Raw genomic sequence first — 18,622 nt, 5'->3', positions numbered from 1 at the left:
TGTAGTGTGCAGTGTGCAGTGTGTAGTCTGCAGTGTGTAGTGTGCAGTGTGTAGTGTGCAGTGTGTAGTGTGCAGTGTGTAGTGTGTAGTGTGCAGTGTGTAGTGTGCAGTGTGCAGTGTGTAGAGTGCAGTGTGTAGTGTGTAGTGTGCAGTGTGTAGTGTGCAGTGTGTAGTGTGCAGTGTGTAGTGTGCAGTGTGTAGTGTGCAGTGTGTAGAGTGCAGTGTGTAGTGTGCAGTGTGTAGTGTGCAGTGTGTAGTCTGCAGTGTGTAGAGTGCAGTGTGTAGTGTGCAGTGTGCAGTGTGTAGTGTGCAGTGTGTACCTGATGTGAAGTAATGTGCCCTTGAAAGTGGTTGTGGGTTTCCTCGCCCCTCTCAGTCGTCCAGGTTCTCCTCGGTCGAGATCATCTGACCTTTGACCGTCTTCAATGAAGTTCACCTGTGAAACACAGATCATGATGACACTTTGTATTTTCAGTATGTGATAATAATAATGCATGACATCAGGTGATGTGTGGCGCATGAATGTGTTCAAATGTGCAAAGAATCAACAAACTGATGAACACATTTTACAATCAAGAAATTATACAAGAGGAAGACTTTGAAAGAGAGGCTTACAATAAAGATAACTACATATATATATATATATATATTTTTTTTTTTTATTATTATTATTATTATATATTTTAATAGATAGATAAATACGCTTTTCATTTTTAATGAAAGTTATGGCAACAAAGATGCAACAAAGTTGAGCATGTCGCAACTTTATACAAATGAACAGTTAAGCAACAAGTAAATACCAATGAAATACCAATCAATGATCAATGCATCACTAAAGTCAAACATTATGCTAATTTCAACGGTTTTATGATTTTATATTATGGTATTCATTATTTATTTTATCTGGAAATTAATGTTTTGTACATTAAACAGTGCAATTCATTTGTCAAACATGTTGTTGATCTTAAATATATAATTTGAGTAGCAACATTTATGCAATTACTGACGTCCATCTTCACCCTCTATTCAAGTATTATTATAGATTGTGTAGTCATATTGCGTAGTTGTGTTTGCAGTCGGTTGTTTTAGTGATAACACAATGAAACCAGACATGCAAAAATAAGAACCAACCAAAATATTAATAACTGATTATGTAATAGTAAATGTTTGCTTTTTCCTGTCAGCTTTTTGTTTTTCTGTGCAGAGTTTTTGCATAGTAAAATGTTTTTTTGACTTTTTTTTTTTTTTTGCATAGTAAAATAAGCAAAATTTATCATTTTTAATGAGTTATGGCGAGCAACAGAGTTAAACAGGCCACAACTTTACACACAGCAACGCAACGTGATTCCCAATAGCATCAGCAACACAAAGCTGAAATCAGAACAAAGGGCCAATGTGAACACGGGCCCTCACGTCATGTGACTTCACACACACACACACACACCACTTAACCCTTGCAGGAACTTTTCTCCACTTCAGTCTCGAGCTGAACACACACACACACACACACACACACACAGACACACACACACACACAGACACACACACACACAGACACACACACACACACACACACACAGACACACAGACACACACACGTGGGAGAAGCGAAACTGCTGAACACACACTTTCTTTGTGCTCGTGCTGCAGAAGTGTGTGAAACAAAGTTGAATCGAAAGTTGGCGTGACCGAACCACAGATGCAGTGTGTCGGGGTTTAAAGGGTCAAAGGTCACATCGATTACACAGGCAGGCTTGATTTGAAATGTTCTGGACTTTATTCAGTGTTTGATTGGAAATGTAAAGAATTAAACAGCTGAACTAGATTACATGACATGTTTTCCACACAAGATTACATCTTACAGTACGGCAGCAAATCAGCCAATCATCATTGCATTGGTCACTCTTTTACAGTAAGATCCCAGAAGTTAATGTTGGTTACAGTGTTTAGTTAAAAGAGTTAGTTCATTTAACAATATTAGCAGACACAACTTTTGATTTTAATAAAATATTCATACATTTTGGAATTAACATGTGGAATTGCTAGCTCATGTTAACTAATGTGAACCTAAAGTGTTACCAGTTAATTGATCATTAGTGATGAAATGATTATATTGTATTATATATATATATATCTCCATCTTTGGCAAACACTCAGTATTGAATCACAGCATCGATCAGAGAAATCACTCATAATAAGAACAAACATTTTCTAAATAAAAACAGACGTGTTGAATACCGGAGATCTGATATATGAAATGTTAAAAATGTGTAAAGTCACATTGAGCTTCATCTGGACGGAGTGTTAGTGCAGTGTCAGGTCTATAGTAACAGTAGCTGGAGACACAGATGCCTGAGTGTTAATTATCATAACGATACAGTAATGAAGAAGGCAGTCACATGACAGTGGTGAGCTCTCAGGGCGGAGACACACTCGAGTCGCATCAGCTGCGTTTCTGAAGCACTGAATCTGCCCACAAACCCCAGCGTTTCTCCCTTTACAGTCGCCTGATTCACTGTGTTTCTGACAGACAGGCTCAGGAAATGTAACCAAGAGATTCATTCAAAAACGCTGATTCATCCAGTAATGAAACAAGTATTTGAGTGAGTCATTGAATCATTCATTCAAGAGATTTGTTCAAAAACGCTGATTCATCCAGTAATGAAACAAGTATTTGAGTGAGTCATTGAATCATTCATTCAAATTAATTAAACATTTTCAAAATGACTAGCAATTGTTTAGTTGTCTGTTCAGAATCGTGGGAGAATCACAATCAAACGACAAAAAAAAATAAAAATAATTTGTGATTCTCAATTTATCCAGGATTGTGTGGGATCTCTTTTTACACATTTGACTCAGACTCGCATCTCAGATAAAACATTTTCATTTTCTGTGACGTTGCAGATTGAAATGAATGTAAATGGTTTCATAATTGACTAATTTTGCAAGATATTTTCGCTGTAGAAATAAAGCTGACTTGACTTGTAGATTCAGAAACGCAGATGCTCAAGAACCGGTTCTCGATCTCCGACAACAGCAGACTTTAGTGTGTTTGAGCCCTTATGAGTTTAACATCAGAACACAAAAGTAACAATGTAAAACTGCAACAAAAAACCTTCATTTATCTTTGATTGATCAAACTGAACAAACCCCGTAACCAGACGGTAGTTTGTTAAAGAGAAATCAATGGAAGTGATTAAAATCTTGTGCAATGCCTCTGAAATGCTTTAAAACATCTGAAACGGGAACACGAGTGTCTTGAATGGAGTTGAAATGGGATGGACGGATGAATCTGGTTTCGCTCTGGAAACTTCAGGCACTTGAGGGTGTAGAAACATCTACAATGTCTTACCCGTCCTTGTTTTAGACACACAGACAGAGAGGGACATCAGAAACACATGCTCGAGGATAACGCAGCGCATTGAGGAATCCTCCAAATTCTTATGGAAAAAAAGAGTTAAAAGCCGGGAATCAAATCAAACATGAACCTTTGATTCGAAGCAAAATATAATGTTAGGAAACTTGCAGTCGAGAATCAGTTGCTCTGTGGAGAATGACGGGGATTTTACATGGGAGTCGATTAGAGCTGCACGATACTGGGGAAAACTGACTGCGATGTTTTGCTTTTCTGTGATTATATATTGCGAAATGAATATACATGAATATACAGTTGACTATACTTTACAACACGCAATTCTGACTTTATCACGCAATTCTGACTATTACATGCAATTCTGATTTTTACAACTCAATTGCCACTTTATCTCACGCAATTCTGACTATTACACGGAATTCTGACTTTATATCTCGCAATTCTGACTTTATCTCACGCAATTCTGACTTTATCTCACGCAATTCTGACTTTATAACTCGCAATTCTGACTTTATAACTCGCAATTTTGACTATCACACGCAATTCTGACTTTTATAACTCTCAATTGCCACTTTATATCAGGCAATTCTGACTATCTCACGCAATTCTGACTTTATATCACGCAATTCTGACTTTATCTCACGCAATTCTGACTTTATAACTCGCAATTGAAACTATTTCACGCAATTCTGACTATTACACGCAATTCTGACTTTTATAACTCTCAATTGCCACTTTATATTACGCAATTCTGACTTTATATAATGCAATTCTGACTATTACACACAATTCTGACTATTACACGCAATTGCGACTTTATATAACGCAATTCTGACTTTATATCACGCAATTCTGACTTTCTCACGCAATTCTGACTTTATCTCACGCAATTCTGACTTTATAACACGCAATTCTGACTTTATAACACGCAATTCTGACTTTATATCTCGCAATTCTGACTTTATAACACGCAATTCTGACTATCTCACGCAATTCTGACTTTATAACTCGCAATTTCACGCAATTCTGACTATTACACGCAATTCTGATTTTTATAACTCAATTGCCAGTTTATATCACGCAATTCTGACTATTACACGCAATTCTGACTATTTCACGCAATTCTGACTATTTCACGCAATTCTGACTATTACACGGAATTCTGACTTTATATCTCGCAATTCTGACTTTATATCTCGCAATTCTGACTTTATCTCACGCAATTCTGACTTTATCTCACGCAATTCTGACTTTATAACTCGCAATTGCGACTATTTCACGCAATTCTGACTTTATAACACGCAATTCTGACTATCACACGCAATTCTGACTTTTATAACTCTCAATTGCCACTTTATATCAGGCAATTCTGACTATCACGCAATTCTGACTTTATATCACGCAATTCTGACTTTATCTCACGCAATTCTGACTTTATAACTCGCAATTCTGACTTTATCTCACGCAATTCTGACTTTATCTCACGCAATTGAAACTTTCACGCAATTCTGACTATTACACGCAATTCTGACTTTTATAACTCTCAATTGCCACTTTATATTACGCAATTCTGACTTTATATAATGCAATTCTGACTATTACACACAATTCTGACTATTACACGCAATTGCGACTTTATATAACGCAATTCTGACTTTATATCACGCAATTCTGACTTTCTCACGCAATTCTGACTTTATCTCACGCAATTCTGACTTTATAACACGCAATTCTGACTTTATAACGCAATTCTGACTTTATATCTCGCAATTCTGACTTTATAACACGCAATTCTGACTTTATCTCACGCAATTCTGACTTTATCTCACGCAATTCTGACTTTATAACTCGCAATTGCGACTATTTCACGCAATTCTGACTTTATAACACGCAATTCTGACTATCACACGCAATTCTGACTTTTATAACTCTCAATTGCCACTTTATATCAGGCAATTCTGACTATCTCACGCAATTCTGACTTTATATCACGCAATTCTGACTTTATCTCACGCAATTCTGACTTTATAACTCGCAATTGAAACTTTCACGCAATTCTGACTATTACACGCAATTCTGACTTTTATAACTCTCAATTGCCACTTTATATTACGCAATTCTGACTTTATATAATGCAATTCTGACTATTACACACAATTCTGACTATTACACGCAATTGCGACTTTATATAACGCAATTCTGACTTTATATCACGCAATTCTGACTTTCTCACGCAATTCTGACTTTATCTCACGCAATTCTGACTTTATAACACGCAATTCTGACTTTATAACGCAATTCTGACTTTATATCTCGCAATTCTGACTTTATAACACGCAATTCTGACTATCTCACGCAATTCTGACTTTATAACTCGCAATTTCACGCAATTCTGACTATTACACGCAATTCTGATTTTTATAACTCAATTGCCAGTTTATATCACGCAATTCTGACTATTACACGCAATTCTGACTATTTCACGCAATTCTAACTTTATCAGGCAATTCTGACTTTCTCACGCAATTCTGACTATTACACGCAATTCTGATTTTTATAACTCAATTGCCAGTTTATATCACGCAATTCTGACTATTACACGCAATTCTGACTATTTCACGCAATTCTGACTATTTCACGCAATTCTGACTTTATCAGGCAATTCTGACTTTCTCACGCAATTCTGACTATTACACGCAATTCTGACTATTTCACGCAATTCTGACTTTCTCACGCAATTCTGACTATTACACGCAATTCTGACTATTTCACGCAATTCTGACTTTATCAGGCAATTCTGACTTTCTCACGCAATTCTGACTTTATATCACGCAATTCTGACTTTATAACTCGCTATTTCACGCAATTCTGACTTTATCACGCAATTCTGACTATTACACGCAATTCTGACTTTATCAGGCAATTCTGACTTTCTCACGCAATTCTGACTTTATATCATGCAATTCTGACTTTCTCACGCAATTCTGACTTTATAACTGGCAATTGCGACTATTTCACGCAATTCTGACTTTATAACTCGCAATTGCGACTATTTCACGCAATTCTGACTTTATAACTCGCAATTCTGACTTAACACGCAATTCTGACTATTACATGCAATTCTGACTTTTATAACTCTCAATTGCCACTTTATATAACGCAATTCTGACTATTACACGCAATTCTGACTATTACACGCAATTCTGACTATTAAACGCAATTGCGACTTTATATAACACAATTCTGACTTTATAACTCGCAATTGCGACTATTTCACGCAATTCTGACTTTATCACGCAATTCTGACTATTACAAGCAATTCTGACTTTTATAACTCAATTGCCACTTTATATCACGCAATTCTGACTTTATATCACGCAATTCTATCTCACGCAATTCTGACTTTATATCAGGCAATTCTGACTTTCTCTCGCAATTCTGACTTTATAACTCGCAATTCTGACTTTATAACACGCAATTCTGACTTTATATCAGGCAATTCTGACTTTCTCACGCAATTCTGACTTTATATCACGCAATTCTGACTTTATATCTCGTAATTCTGACTTTATAACACGCAATTCTGACTTTATAACACGCAATTCTGACTTTATAACACGCAATTCTGACTTTATATCAGGCAATTCTGACTTTCTCACGCAATTCTGACTTTATATCACGCAAGTCTGACTTTATAACTCGCAATTCTGACTTTATAACACGCAATTCTGACTTTATAACACGCAATTCTGACTTTATAACACGCAATTCTGACTTTATATCACGCAAGTCTGACTTTATAACTCGCAAATCTGACTTTATAACTCGCAATTCTGACTTTATAACACGCAATTCTGACTTTATAACTCGCAATTCTGACTTTATAACACGCAATTCTGACTTTATATCAGGCAATTCTGACTTTCTCACGCAATTCTGACTTTATATCACGCAAGTCTGACTTTATAACTCGCAATTCTGACTTTATAACACGCAATTCTGACTTTATAACACGCAATTCTGACTTTATATCAGGCAATTCTGACTTTCTCACGCAATTCTGACTTTCTCACGCAATTCTGACTTTCTCACGCAATTCTGACTTTATAACTCGCAATTGCGACTATTTTACGCAATTCTGACTTTATAACTCGCAATTCTGACTTTATCTCACGCAATTCTGACTTTTATAACTCTCAATTGCCACTTTATATCAGGCAATTCTGACTATCTCACGCAATTCTGACTTTTATAACTCTCAATTGCCACTTTATATCAGGCAATTCTGACTATTACACGCAATTGCGACTTTATATAACGCAATTCTGACTTTCTCACGCAATTCTGACTTTCTCACGCAATTCTGACTTTATAACTCGCAATTGCGACTATTTCACGCAATTCTGACTTTATATCTCGCAATTCTGACTTTATATCAGGCAATTCTGACTTTCTCACGCAATTCTGACTTTATCTCACGCAATTCTGACTTTATAACTCGCAATTCTGACTTTATCTCACGCAATTCTGACTTTATCTCACGCAATTCTGACTATTATTCGCAATTGCGACTATTTCACGCAATTCTGACTTTATAACACGCAATTCTGACTTTATCTCACGCAATTCTGACTATTACACGCAATTCTGACTTTGTATAACGCAATTCTGACTATTACACGCAATTCTGACTATTACACGCAATTGCGACTTTATATCACGTAATTCCATCACGCAATTCTGACTTTATAACACGCAATTCTGACTATCACACAATTCAGACTTTATAACACGCAATTGCGACTTTATATCACTCAATTCTGACTTTATAACACACAATTGAGACTTTATATGAGCAAAACCATTCTGAAACAATCTGAAACCGCTAACGCATATATTTACCTGGATTTGACAATCGCACAAATCCATATCGCAATATACATATTTTCCCCAATATATCGTGCAGCCTTATGGCCTGTTCACACCCAGGACGATAAAGATACAGTTCTAAAAAAATATAATTCTAAATATGAAAAAATAGCAGAGTCCACAGTACAACAACGCTAACGGCACAGAGAAACGATATCGTTGGAATCATTTTCAGAAAGATTTTTTCCAGCTGATGAACGATAAAAACATTTACAGCCAATCAGAATCCATCCTGCTTTAAAAAGCTCGAGCATTTACAGAATAAACAGAACAATATCGTGATTCGTGAGCTTGGTGTGGACGCTAATATAGTACTGCATCGTTCTTGGTGTAAATGGGCCTTTCCACTCGAAAATGAGTGGAGATCTCAATCACAAATCAATCATCTGAACCTGTGAGCTCATGCTGAGAGTTTGAGAGAGTCACATGATGAATCTGCAGTGATCAATGAGATGTTTGAGCGCATTAGCCGTCACTATCATAATTAGCATGTTCATTCAATGTGACGTCAATCAACACGTCTGCTACTAACAGCACAGAAGATTGGATCAGATCAGGGCTGAGTGATGATGATGGATAACAGCACAATGCATCGCTTTGATTCGGGGTTAGTATCGTAAACATAAAGCTATTTAAAAAATGTGTTCATTTAAATAAAGCTGCAATAAAATGAAATAAAATATAAATAGTTGAAAAACGTAAAAATTGAAATTAAAATAAAAAAAATGTTGAGAATAATCTTACATAAGTTTAAGTTGAAGCACTAAAATTATTAACTGGAAATAAATAAAAACTAAAACATAAAAATAAATAAATAAATGTTGCCCTGGCAATAAACTGATATGTTTAAGTTGAAGTATTAAAATCATTAACTTGTAATAAATCAACTAATACTAAACTAAAACATAAAAATAAAAGCATATAAAGAAAATCTAAAAAAAAATAAAAGTTGGCAGCATTTTTGATCATTTTCTTTTGTTGTATGAAAGTCTGAACATGCAATAAATCAAAACAAAGAACAAAAGCCTCTGCTGCATTATTGCTAAAGTTAAAAACAAAATCTTAAATGATTTGATTGTGTCGTTACATTTTTTAATGTTTTAGTAAAAAAAAACATACATGGGAAAATACTGCTATTTATCATTGAACATTTATTGAACATTGTCTAAATGCTGAAAAACATCGCACATTTTATTATTATTTTTATTATAAATATTGTCCAGCCCCAGTTAGGAGTCGATTCACCTGATATTAACCTGATCACACGTGATCATCATCTCACTGAGAAGACAGCGAGAGATTAACAGGGACAGTGGAGCTTCAGAACAAGGTCTCGGCTGCGTTATTAAAGCCGAAGCATCAGCATGCTTTGAGTTGAACTCGCAGACGTTGTGATGAGTTTTGATTTAGAAGCAAATGCATGCGTTATTGCATGATTTAATCAGTATGAGAAGAATGCACAGAAGCTCAAAAAGTAAGCAAATAATCACTGTTAGAAACAGCTGTAAATCGGGCATAGAGGAGTTAAATCTCAGGAAACCGATCAGGAGCATGTCTGGGCCACATTTCAAAATCAAAAGAAAATAAATCATATTTTGCATATTTTTTTTAACATTAGTTAATATGGACTAACTATGAGCAATATAGTTTACAGCATTTATTACCTTTGTTAATGTTAGTTAATAAAGATACAGCTGTTCACTGCTTGTTGATGTTAGTTCACAGTGCATTAACTGTTCACAGATGCAACTTTTGATTTTAATAACGTATTAGAAAATGTAGAACACAAACTAAGATTAATAAATGCTGTAGAAGTATTGTTTATCGTTAGTTCATGTTAACAAAACGCATTGTAAAGTTTCATCAGAAAATTGCTAATATTTTGTGCACTTTTTTTTTTTTTTTTTTTTAACCAAGATCTAAAAATGTGCGAATTTGGCAAAAATGTACGCGAAAAAAAAAAAAATTTCGTGCAAAATATATTTTCAAGTTAAAAAAACAAAACAAAAACGCATTGTAAGGTTTTGCCAGAAATTAAGTTTATGTTTTTTGCACTATTTTTGCCAAATTCAAAAGATGCAAAAATGTAAAATGTATTGCAAAATAATCTTGCAAAATATAATTTCTTTGGATTTTTGGGGGAAATGTGACCTAGACGTGAGGAAACGAGGTATACCTTCTTTGGTCTGATGGATTGCTCAGCATTGAAACTGGACTCGAGAGTTTCTTTGGAGTCGGACTCTAAATCCTTGATGTCACTCTCATCCTCGCTGACGATTGGACCGTTTTCACAGATTGGAGATTGGAAGTCGTCGTCCGGGAGAGGCGGATAACTGTACTTGAACTGATCCTGTCAGATAAAACAAAGAATATTACCACAAATCTTAAAGCCATATTTTACTTAAAGTCTCCCTGTGGTGTAAATCCAGCTTTTAATGTTGTTTAAATGTCTATGTGGTGTTTTTAATCTGCTTTAAGACAAAGCATGTGTAAGTTCATAAGTCGACAGCATTGCTGAGTATTTCCTCCTTAAAACTGCAGTGAACCAAAGACAGTCTCAAAAACACGCTTTGAAATCGCTGGTGTTTCTGACGTCACAAACTACCTTGTAACCAATCAGATCAACGTGTGATCGTCAACCAGTGGATCTCTGAGCTGAGGGAGTGAGTGGAGGCGGGGCTCATTTGCATATTCATAGAACCACGCATACTAAATGAGGCGAGGGTGTCGAGTTACATTCAAGATATTTTAATGCATTAAGAATTTTTTTTATTTTCAAGGAAAAAACACTTAAGTCATTTTGATGATCAAAAATGAGATTTAAGTGATAAAACGATGGACTACAGGGGGACTTTAACACTACGGCTGGGCTGAAAATATTGATTCTTCCCTAAACGTGATTTGTAGCGCGCCTCCCATCCAATAAATCGCGTTAGGCTTTGTTACTTTTGATATGAAGTCTCAGCTTTCAAATACTTTCAATTTTATAACAAAATTCAAGCAATAAATGTGTTTGTGTCTCTTTAATGTGTGCTGACAGATCACTGTTGAACCAATCATCTCTTCCTCTTCACTACTAGTTACAGCAGCAAATAATCATAAACAATAATCATGAATGAACATCAGAAGGAATGGTGAAAGATTCAGAACAACTTCCTGAAATCAATCATGTCTCATGTAATCGCTCAATCAGTGTTTGACACACACACACACACACACACACAAGCTCTTGAAGCTCCGCCCTCTGTGCCGGGAGCAGCAGCTCATTTGCATTTAAAGGGACAGACACAAACGGTATGTTTTTGCTCATCCTCAAAAAGTGACAATTTTAACATGCTATATAAAAATATCTGTGGGGTATTTTGAGCTAAAACTTCACACACACACTGGGGACATCAGAGACTTATTTTACATCTTGTAAAAAGGGATTTATAGGACCCCTTTAAAAAACGATTCATCGAAGAATTTTTTTTTTGCCCAGCCCTAATAGTTAGATAGAAAAATAACTTGTAAAGTCATTGTAAGCTTGTGAATCGAAATGGAGATGTGACATTTGTGCCAAAGCCCAGTTAAAGTAATCCTCCTCTTATATTTACGTACCGTTCCTCCCATGTACGGGGGAAGGTGTTCGGGGCCGATGTACGTCTGGATGTCACTCTTGGTGACGAACTTGAGTTTACTGATGGCATCAGGGCCGAGCCACGTCTTCACGATCTTCCAGGCGGCTGCCACACACAAGACAAGTCAGTCCAGTCACGTCACATGGATTTATACAGCACTTTTTACAGTACAGATTGTTTCAAAGCAGCTTTACAGAGATAACAAAGATACAGAGATAACAGCAAAATAATGCAACAAAGTTTGTTTCTAGAGGAAAACAGCATCACAGTCCAGCTTAAGTAAGTTCAGTGATGGTTCATAGTTAGGACAAATGAACATCATTAGAAAGATCTGTCAGTTATCAACCAATCACAACTCACCATTCATGATCCAGGGCATCTCGTACATGATCATTTTGGCTGTGATTAAAACAGAAAATACATAAATGTTTAGACAAACCAAGTGACTGGGGAAAGTTATATGTAAAATAAGGACATTTTGGAAATCTCTTTCTATAATACAGGGATTCCCAAACTTATTTCTGTCAGCCAATCCCTTTGAGTTAAAAAGTTCCCTGAGATTTTAAGTTAATATTTCGGTAACGCTTTACAATAAGGTTCATTAGTCTGTTAACATAAACTAAGAATGAACAATACATCTTCAGCATTTATTAATCTTAGTTAATATTGATTTCAACATTTACTAAAACATTATTAAAATCAAAGGTTGTATTTGTGAACATTAGTTAATGCACTGTGAACTAACATGAACAAACAATGAACAGCTGGATTATTATTAACTAACATTAACAAAGATTAATAAAAACTTTAACAAATGTATTGCCCATTGTTAGTAAATGCATTAACTAATGTGTTATATTAGTGTTAGTGTTATATTAAGTATTAGTGTTACCAATATTTCAGTAATTGATCAGCACATTGGCATTTTTTTTAATAAGTTTGATTTTGATTAGTATTTATTACATTCGACTTAATTAATTAACAGAAGGTTGAATAAACAGAATACACTCACAAAGAAACTTTGGATAGTACACTTTGAAGCAGTTAATGATGTATTTCACGAAGTCCATATCCTAGAAGAGAAGAACATGGGAAAGAACGTTAGACGCAGCAAGAACAGCAGATCTGTGTTGCCAGGCGGGATTTGTCCAATTCTTTCAGGAGTCAGAATTTATAATCCTAAAAAAATGATTTAAGTCATAATTTAAGATGATGGTGGCGCTAGAGAGTTTTAAGCAGAGACCCTAAAATTGGTGTGAATAATGTTCAGATCCTTTGCAATAAATCTGCCAAATTTCGTGATGTTTCTCCAAACGGTTCTAGGAGTTTTACATTTTTTCATTGATTTAATGTCTATAATTTATAGAGCTGGATGAAAGGATGGTGTATACTGTAATTTTGCTATACCAATCATACCGCGGTAAAAATATCATATAATATAATATAAATATAATATAAAACATGGATTTTGGGGTAAGAAGGTTTTAGATTTAAAAAAAAAAAAGTTTTCGTTTGTAAAGCATTTTATTCACTGGGATTATACAAAAAAAAAAAAAAAAAAAAAAAAGACAAATCCAAATTTACCACCAATTTTATTTAACATATCAAGCATTTCTCATTGAATATTTTGTTGAATATTGGAATGTATTTCAGTGAGAGTGTTTGTTACTGACCCACTTCATAAAGACTAAACCTCATGTTAAACTATAAAGCTGTCATTAATCCATTAGTTGACTAACTGTTAAAGGTCACCATGGGGTCAGATCTAACCGCTAACCACACAGCTCAACCTGCACTGAACACACACACTGATCAACACGATCACGACTGTACAACCGGTTAGTCCTTCTGATCTGAACAGATTGTGCAATCCTGGTGTTTACTGAGCGCTCGAGTAACCTTTAGCTCCGTTTGCTGTTGACGCTTACACTTGCTCTCCATACTCGTTCCTGGAAGCAACAACCTTTTGCATTACTGACTCTTCAATGAAAGATCATTACAAGAACACAACAGAATGGTTTTTATATGGAAGATTTATTTACTTGGCATATGGTAATGGCCTTTGTTGACTTTGGCTTTTGGCTTGCTTAGTTGGGGACATTTTATTTAATATTCAACAATATTATTGATCTCCTGCATTGACACCATTATATGAGAGCTGAACTGAGCTGGACGATGACATCACGGTTTTCTCCAGAGCGGCCATATATATATATATGTGTGTGTGTATATAAATGTGAATGTATATGTATGTGAATGTATATGTATATGTATATGTATATACTGTATGTGTATATATATATATGTGTATATGTATGTATATATATATATATATATATATATATATATATATACACACACACACATATACATTCACATATATACACATACATATACATTTAAATATACATACACATATACATTCACACATATACATATATATATACATTTAAAGATATATATATATATATATATATATATATATATATGTATGTATATATGTATGTGTATATATGTGAATGTATATGTATATGTGTGTGTGTGTATATATATATATATATGTGAATGTATATGTGTATGTATATGTGTATGTATATGTGTATGTATATGTATATGTGTATATATATTAGGGCTGTCAAACGATTAATCGCGATTAATCGCATCCAAAATAAAAGTTTGTTTTTACATAATATATGTGTGTGTGTGTATGGTGTATAATTATTTTCTATATATAAATACACACACATGCATGTATATATTTAAGAAATATTTGCATGTATATACTGTGTATATATATTTGTATTATATATAATTTATATTATATATAAATATTTTATATATAAATAACACATTTTTCTTAAATATATATATATGCATGTGTGTGTATTTATATATAGAAAATAATTATACTCCGTACACACACACACATATATTATGTAAACACAAACTTTTATTTTGGATGCGATTAATCGCGATTAATCGTTTGACAGCCCTAATATATATATATATATATATATATGTGAATGTATTTATATACCGTATGTATATGTAAATGTGTATATATATGTATGTGTGTGTGTGTGTATATCATAGACTGTAAAAAAATAGGTGTATATACATACACATATACATTCACACATATACATACATATATATATATATATGTATATGTATGTATGTATGTGTATATATGTTAATGTATTTATATATGTATATGTACATGTATATGTATATGTATATGTATGTGCACTAAATTAATAACTTTTGTCAAATTTCATTTGAATTTCAGCTTGGTATTTTACAGAGAAGCGTTAAACCCTAGTCGCCATAATGAAGACACTTCCACATGACAGTCCTTCATATTATAAACATGCAAAACCAATTTACAGTCATATAAGATAAGCATTAATTAAAGCGCACTGTAATTCTGGCATTAGGCTTGATTAGGCTCTGGCCGTTTCTGCGGCAGAAACATGAGACGAGGAGATTTGCTGTTTGACAGGAAGTTCTCTGGGATTAAGCGAGCGAGTTGGATTGACCGGAGAGATTTAAAGGCCACGTTAATCTGCGAAGTGTTAAAGCAGTGAAGGGCATCTGTCCCTCCGCACCTTCGACTCGCACAGCGTATAATCATATTTATATAATACAGATAATGTCCTTAAAATGCCTGCCAGAGGGTCAAGAACGGCCCATGACTAATCAGAGCAAGCGCCAAACGAGGTTCACGTTTCTTCATCGGTTTATGTGAGAAACATCCATGCACTCTTCAGACTTTAGGAGGGAAAAAAACACTAAAACTAATTCTGAAATATTATATTTGGCGGTAACTATTATTTGTGCTTCATGTTCTTTTGAAAGAGGAATGCTCTAAATATTAATGTTATTTGTAGTGTCGGGCAACGATTAATCGTATCCAAAATAAAAGTTTGTTTACACAATAAAAGTTCTGTTTGTGTTTACAAAATGTACTGTGTATATTTTGTATATATAAATACACACATATGCATGTATATATTGAAGAAAAATGTGTTATTTATAAAATATATGATTAATAATTAATAGTTATTAATTAATAACATAATTAATTCATTCATTAATTATGTATAACTATATATACAGTACCTGCAAATATTTCTTCAATATATATGTTCTTTTGAAGGAGGAATGCTCTAAATATTTATGTTATTTGTAGTTCTGGGCAACGATTAATGGCTTCCAAAATAAAAGTTTGTGTTTACATGATATATGTGTGTGTGTGCTGTGTATAATTATTTTATTTATATAAATACACACATATGCATGTATATATGTAAGAAAAATGTGTTATTTATATATAAAATATTTCTACTTGTGTTATATATACAGTAGTCAACATTTAAAGTGGACCAAAGTTGTCCTAAGACAAGAACGGGTTTTGTTCATAATTCATGCATAACTTTGATGAAAGGTTTTGATCCACTTCAAATGTTGATTACTGTAATATAAATTATGTATAAATATATATACAGTACATACATGCAAATATTTCTTTAATATATACATGCATATGTGTATATTTATATATACAAAATAATTATACACAGCACACACACATATATTATGTAAACACAAACTTTTACTTTGGATGCGTTTAATTGTTGCCCAGTTATTTGTGTGTAGCATTTTCAGGATTGAAACATTTTTAGACCTGATTTTGGTTATTTTATTTAATGAGCATGTGGAGTAAAGTGAAGAACTCACTATATTACTGAGTCCGGACTCGGACATGTCGAACACGACCGTCAGAGGCATTCCCGGCTCTCGTTTAGCGTAGCGCTCCAACCAGAACGCCACATACCTCTTCTTATCCACGGTCGTCTTGGCATCCTTCACGTGGAGTTTCACTCTGAACCAGACTAGATCAAAAAAAAAAAAAGTGTTTCAAGGAAGAAGAAAAAAAAAATATATATATATATATTGTATGTTTTTGTAGTCAAGTAGATTAAAAATTAAGTAAATCAATAAAAAAAATCTATTTTCAAATAATTAAGGCATGATTTCCACAATGTTTTTCACTGAATTTCTGAAAGCTCGTTTTATATTGCAATTAAGAACGGTGTTTATAACGTGAAAAGGCGGATTAACCTCCACATACAGAGTTTGTTTCCTTCTCTGTCGTATCCGTGAAGGTAAACCGCACCGCTCTCGAACATCCAGCGGGGAATACTGCTCTCCACCAGATCTACAGGAGGAAGCAGAGGAAAACTAAAACTAAATACCACTCATTCATCACATTCTTCTCAGTCATCAGAACAGTATCAGTTTAGCAACACACTGAACCCTTGATAAGAGAAAACCAACACTGACTGATTTGGTTTGTGGCAATGAAAGTTACTTTGTTGAACAAATCTGCTGAAATGACTGAATTAACACTGAAGGTTTGAAGGACGGAAGACGGACAAGAAGAGGATTGTGCCGCTCAAGATCAGCTCAGAATACATACAATAATCGTCTCTATTGGAAAGGAGACTACAGGGAACTGTTTCTCAGGAGCACAAAAGATGATCCAATTGCCATTCTGTAAATCTCTATAAATGTTAAACAGACGAAGCATATAGTCCATAATCATCCATAAGGAACTCATGCTGTCATTGGGATCAAGAGGGAAACACTAATAATGATAATAATATGACATGGACCAGTATTACAGGATCATTACAGCGGTCAATAATGCTTTCACTGCGACTTTTGATCATGTCCGGCTTATGTTTTCAGAAATAGTTTTTATGGGGTTGGAAACTGTCATTAAAATAATTTCACACTGCAAAAGATCGTATTAGTCCTAAAATAAGTTTCATTTTCTTTTTGGTAAATGTGGCCTGGACATGTTTGGACAAGTCGAAATTATGAATGAGTCAATTATGAGATGAAAAGTCGAAATTATGACATACTAAGTCATATTTATAACATCGAAAGTCGAAATTATGACATTCTAAGTCATATTTATAACATCGAAAGTCGAAATTATGACATTCTAAGTCATATTTATAACATCGAAAGTCGAAATTATGACATACTAAGTCATATTTATAACATCGAAAGTCGAAATTATGACATACTAAGTCATATTTATAACATCGAAAGTCGAAATTATGACATACTAAGTCATATTTATAACATCGAAAGTCGAAATTATGACATTCTAAGTCATATTTATAACATCGAAAGTCGAAATTGACATACTGTCAATTTTATAAGATGAAAAGTCGAAATTATGACATTCTAAGTCATATTTATAACATCGAAAGTCGAAATTATGACATACTAAGTCATATTTATAACATCGAAAGTCGAAATTGACATACTGTCAATTTTATAAGATGAAAAGTCGAAATTATGACATACTAAGTCATATTTATAACATCGAAAGTCGAAATTATGACATTCTAAGTCATATTTATAACATCGAAAGTCGAAATTATGACATACTAAGTCATATTTATAACATCGAAAGTCGAAATTATGACATTCTAAGTCATATTTATAACATCGAAAGTCGAAATTGACATACTGTCAATTTTATAAGATGAAAAGTCGAAATTATGACATTCTAAGTCATATTTATAACATCGAAAGTCGAAATTATGACATACTAAGTCATATTTATAACATCGAAAGTCGAAATTGACATACTGTCAATTTTATAAGATGAAAAGTCGAA

General features: G+C 34.0%; 1 protein-coding gene across 1 annotated transcript in view; it reads right to left on the bottom strand.

Annotated features, from left to right (window-relative positions):
* The window catches only part of mospd2 (motile sperm domain containing 2), a 35,698-nt gene that overhangs the window by 13,231 nt on the left and 3,845 nt on the right, over nucleotides 1-18,622 (bottom strand). The window contains exons 4-10 of the mRNA XM_079881854.1: nucleotides 17,057-17,143; nucleotides 16,663-16,817; nucleotides 12,935-12,995; nucleotides 12,283-12,321; nucleotides 11,903-12,027; nucleotides 10,479-10,652; nucleotides 321-436 (exon numbers count right to left, since the gene is read on the bottom strand). Of these exons, the coding sequence (XP_079737980.1) occupies nucleotides 321-436; nucleotides 10,479-10,652; nucleotides 11,903-12,027; nucleotides 12,283-12,321; nucleotides 12,935-12,995; nucleotides 16,663-16,817; nucleotides 17,057-17,143 (757 nt within the window). The remainder of the gene's footprint in view (nucleotides 1-320; nucleotides 437-10,478; nucleotides 10,653-11,902; nucleotides 12,028-12,282; nucleotides 12,322-12,934; nucleotides 12,996-16,662; nucleotides 16,818-17,056; nucleotides 17,144-18,622) is intronic.

The sequence above is a fragment of the Squalius cephalus genome (assembly GCF_949319135.1).
Source record: "Squalius cephalus genome assembly, chromosome: 9".
NCBI lineage: Eukaryota > Metazoa > Chordata > Actinopteri > Cypriniformes > Leuciscidae > Squalius > Squalius cephalus.
The sequence above is the reverse complement of the archived record's forward strand: the minus strand, read 5'-3'. Positions and strand labels throughout refer to the sequence as shown.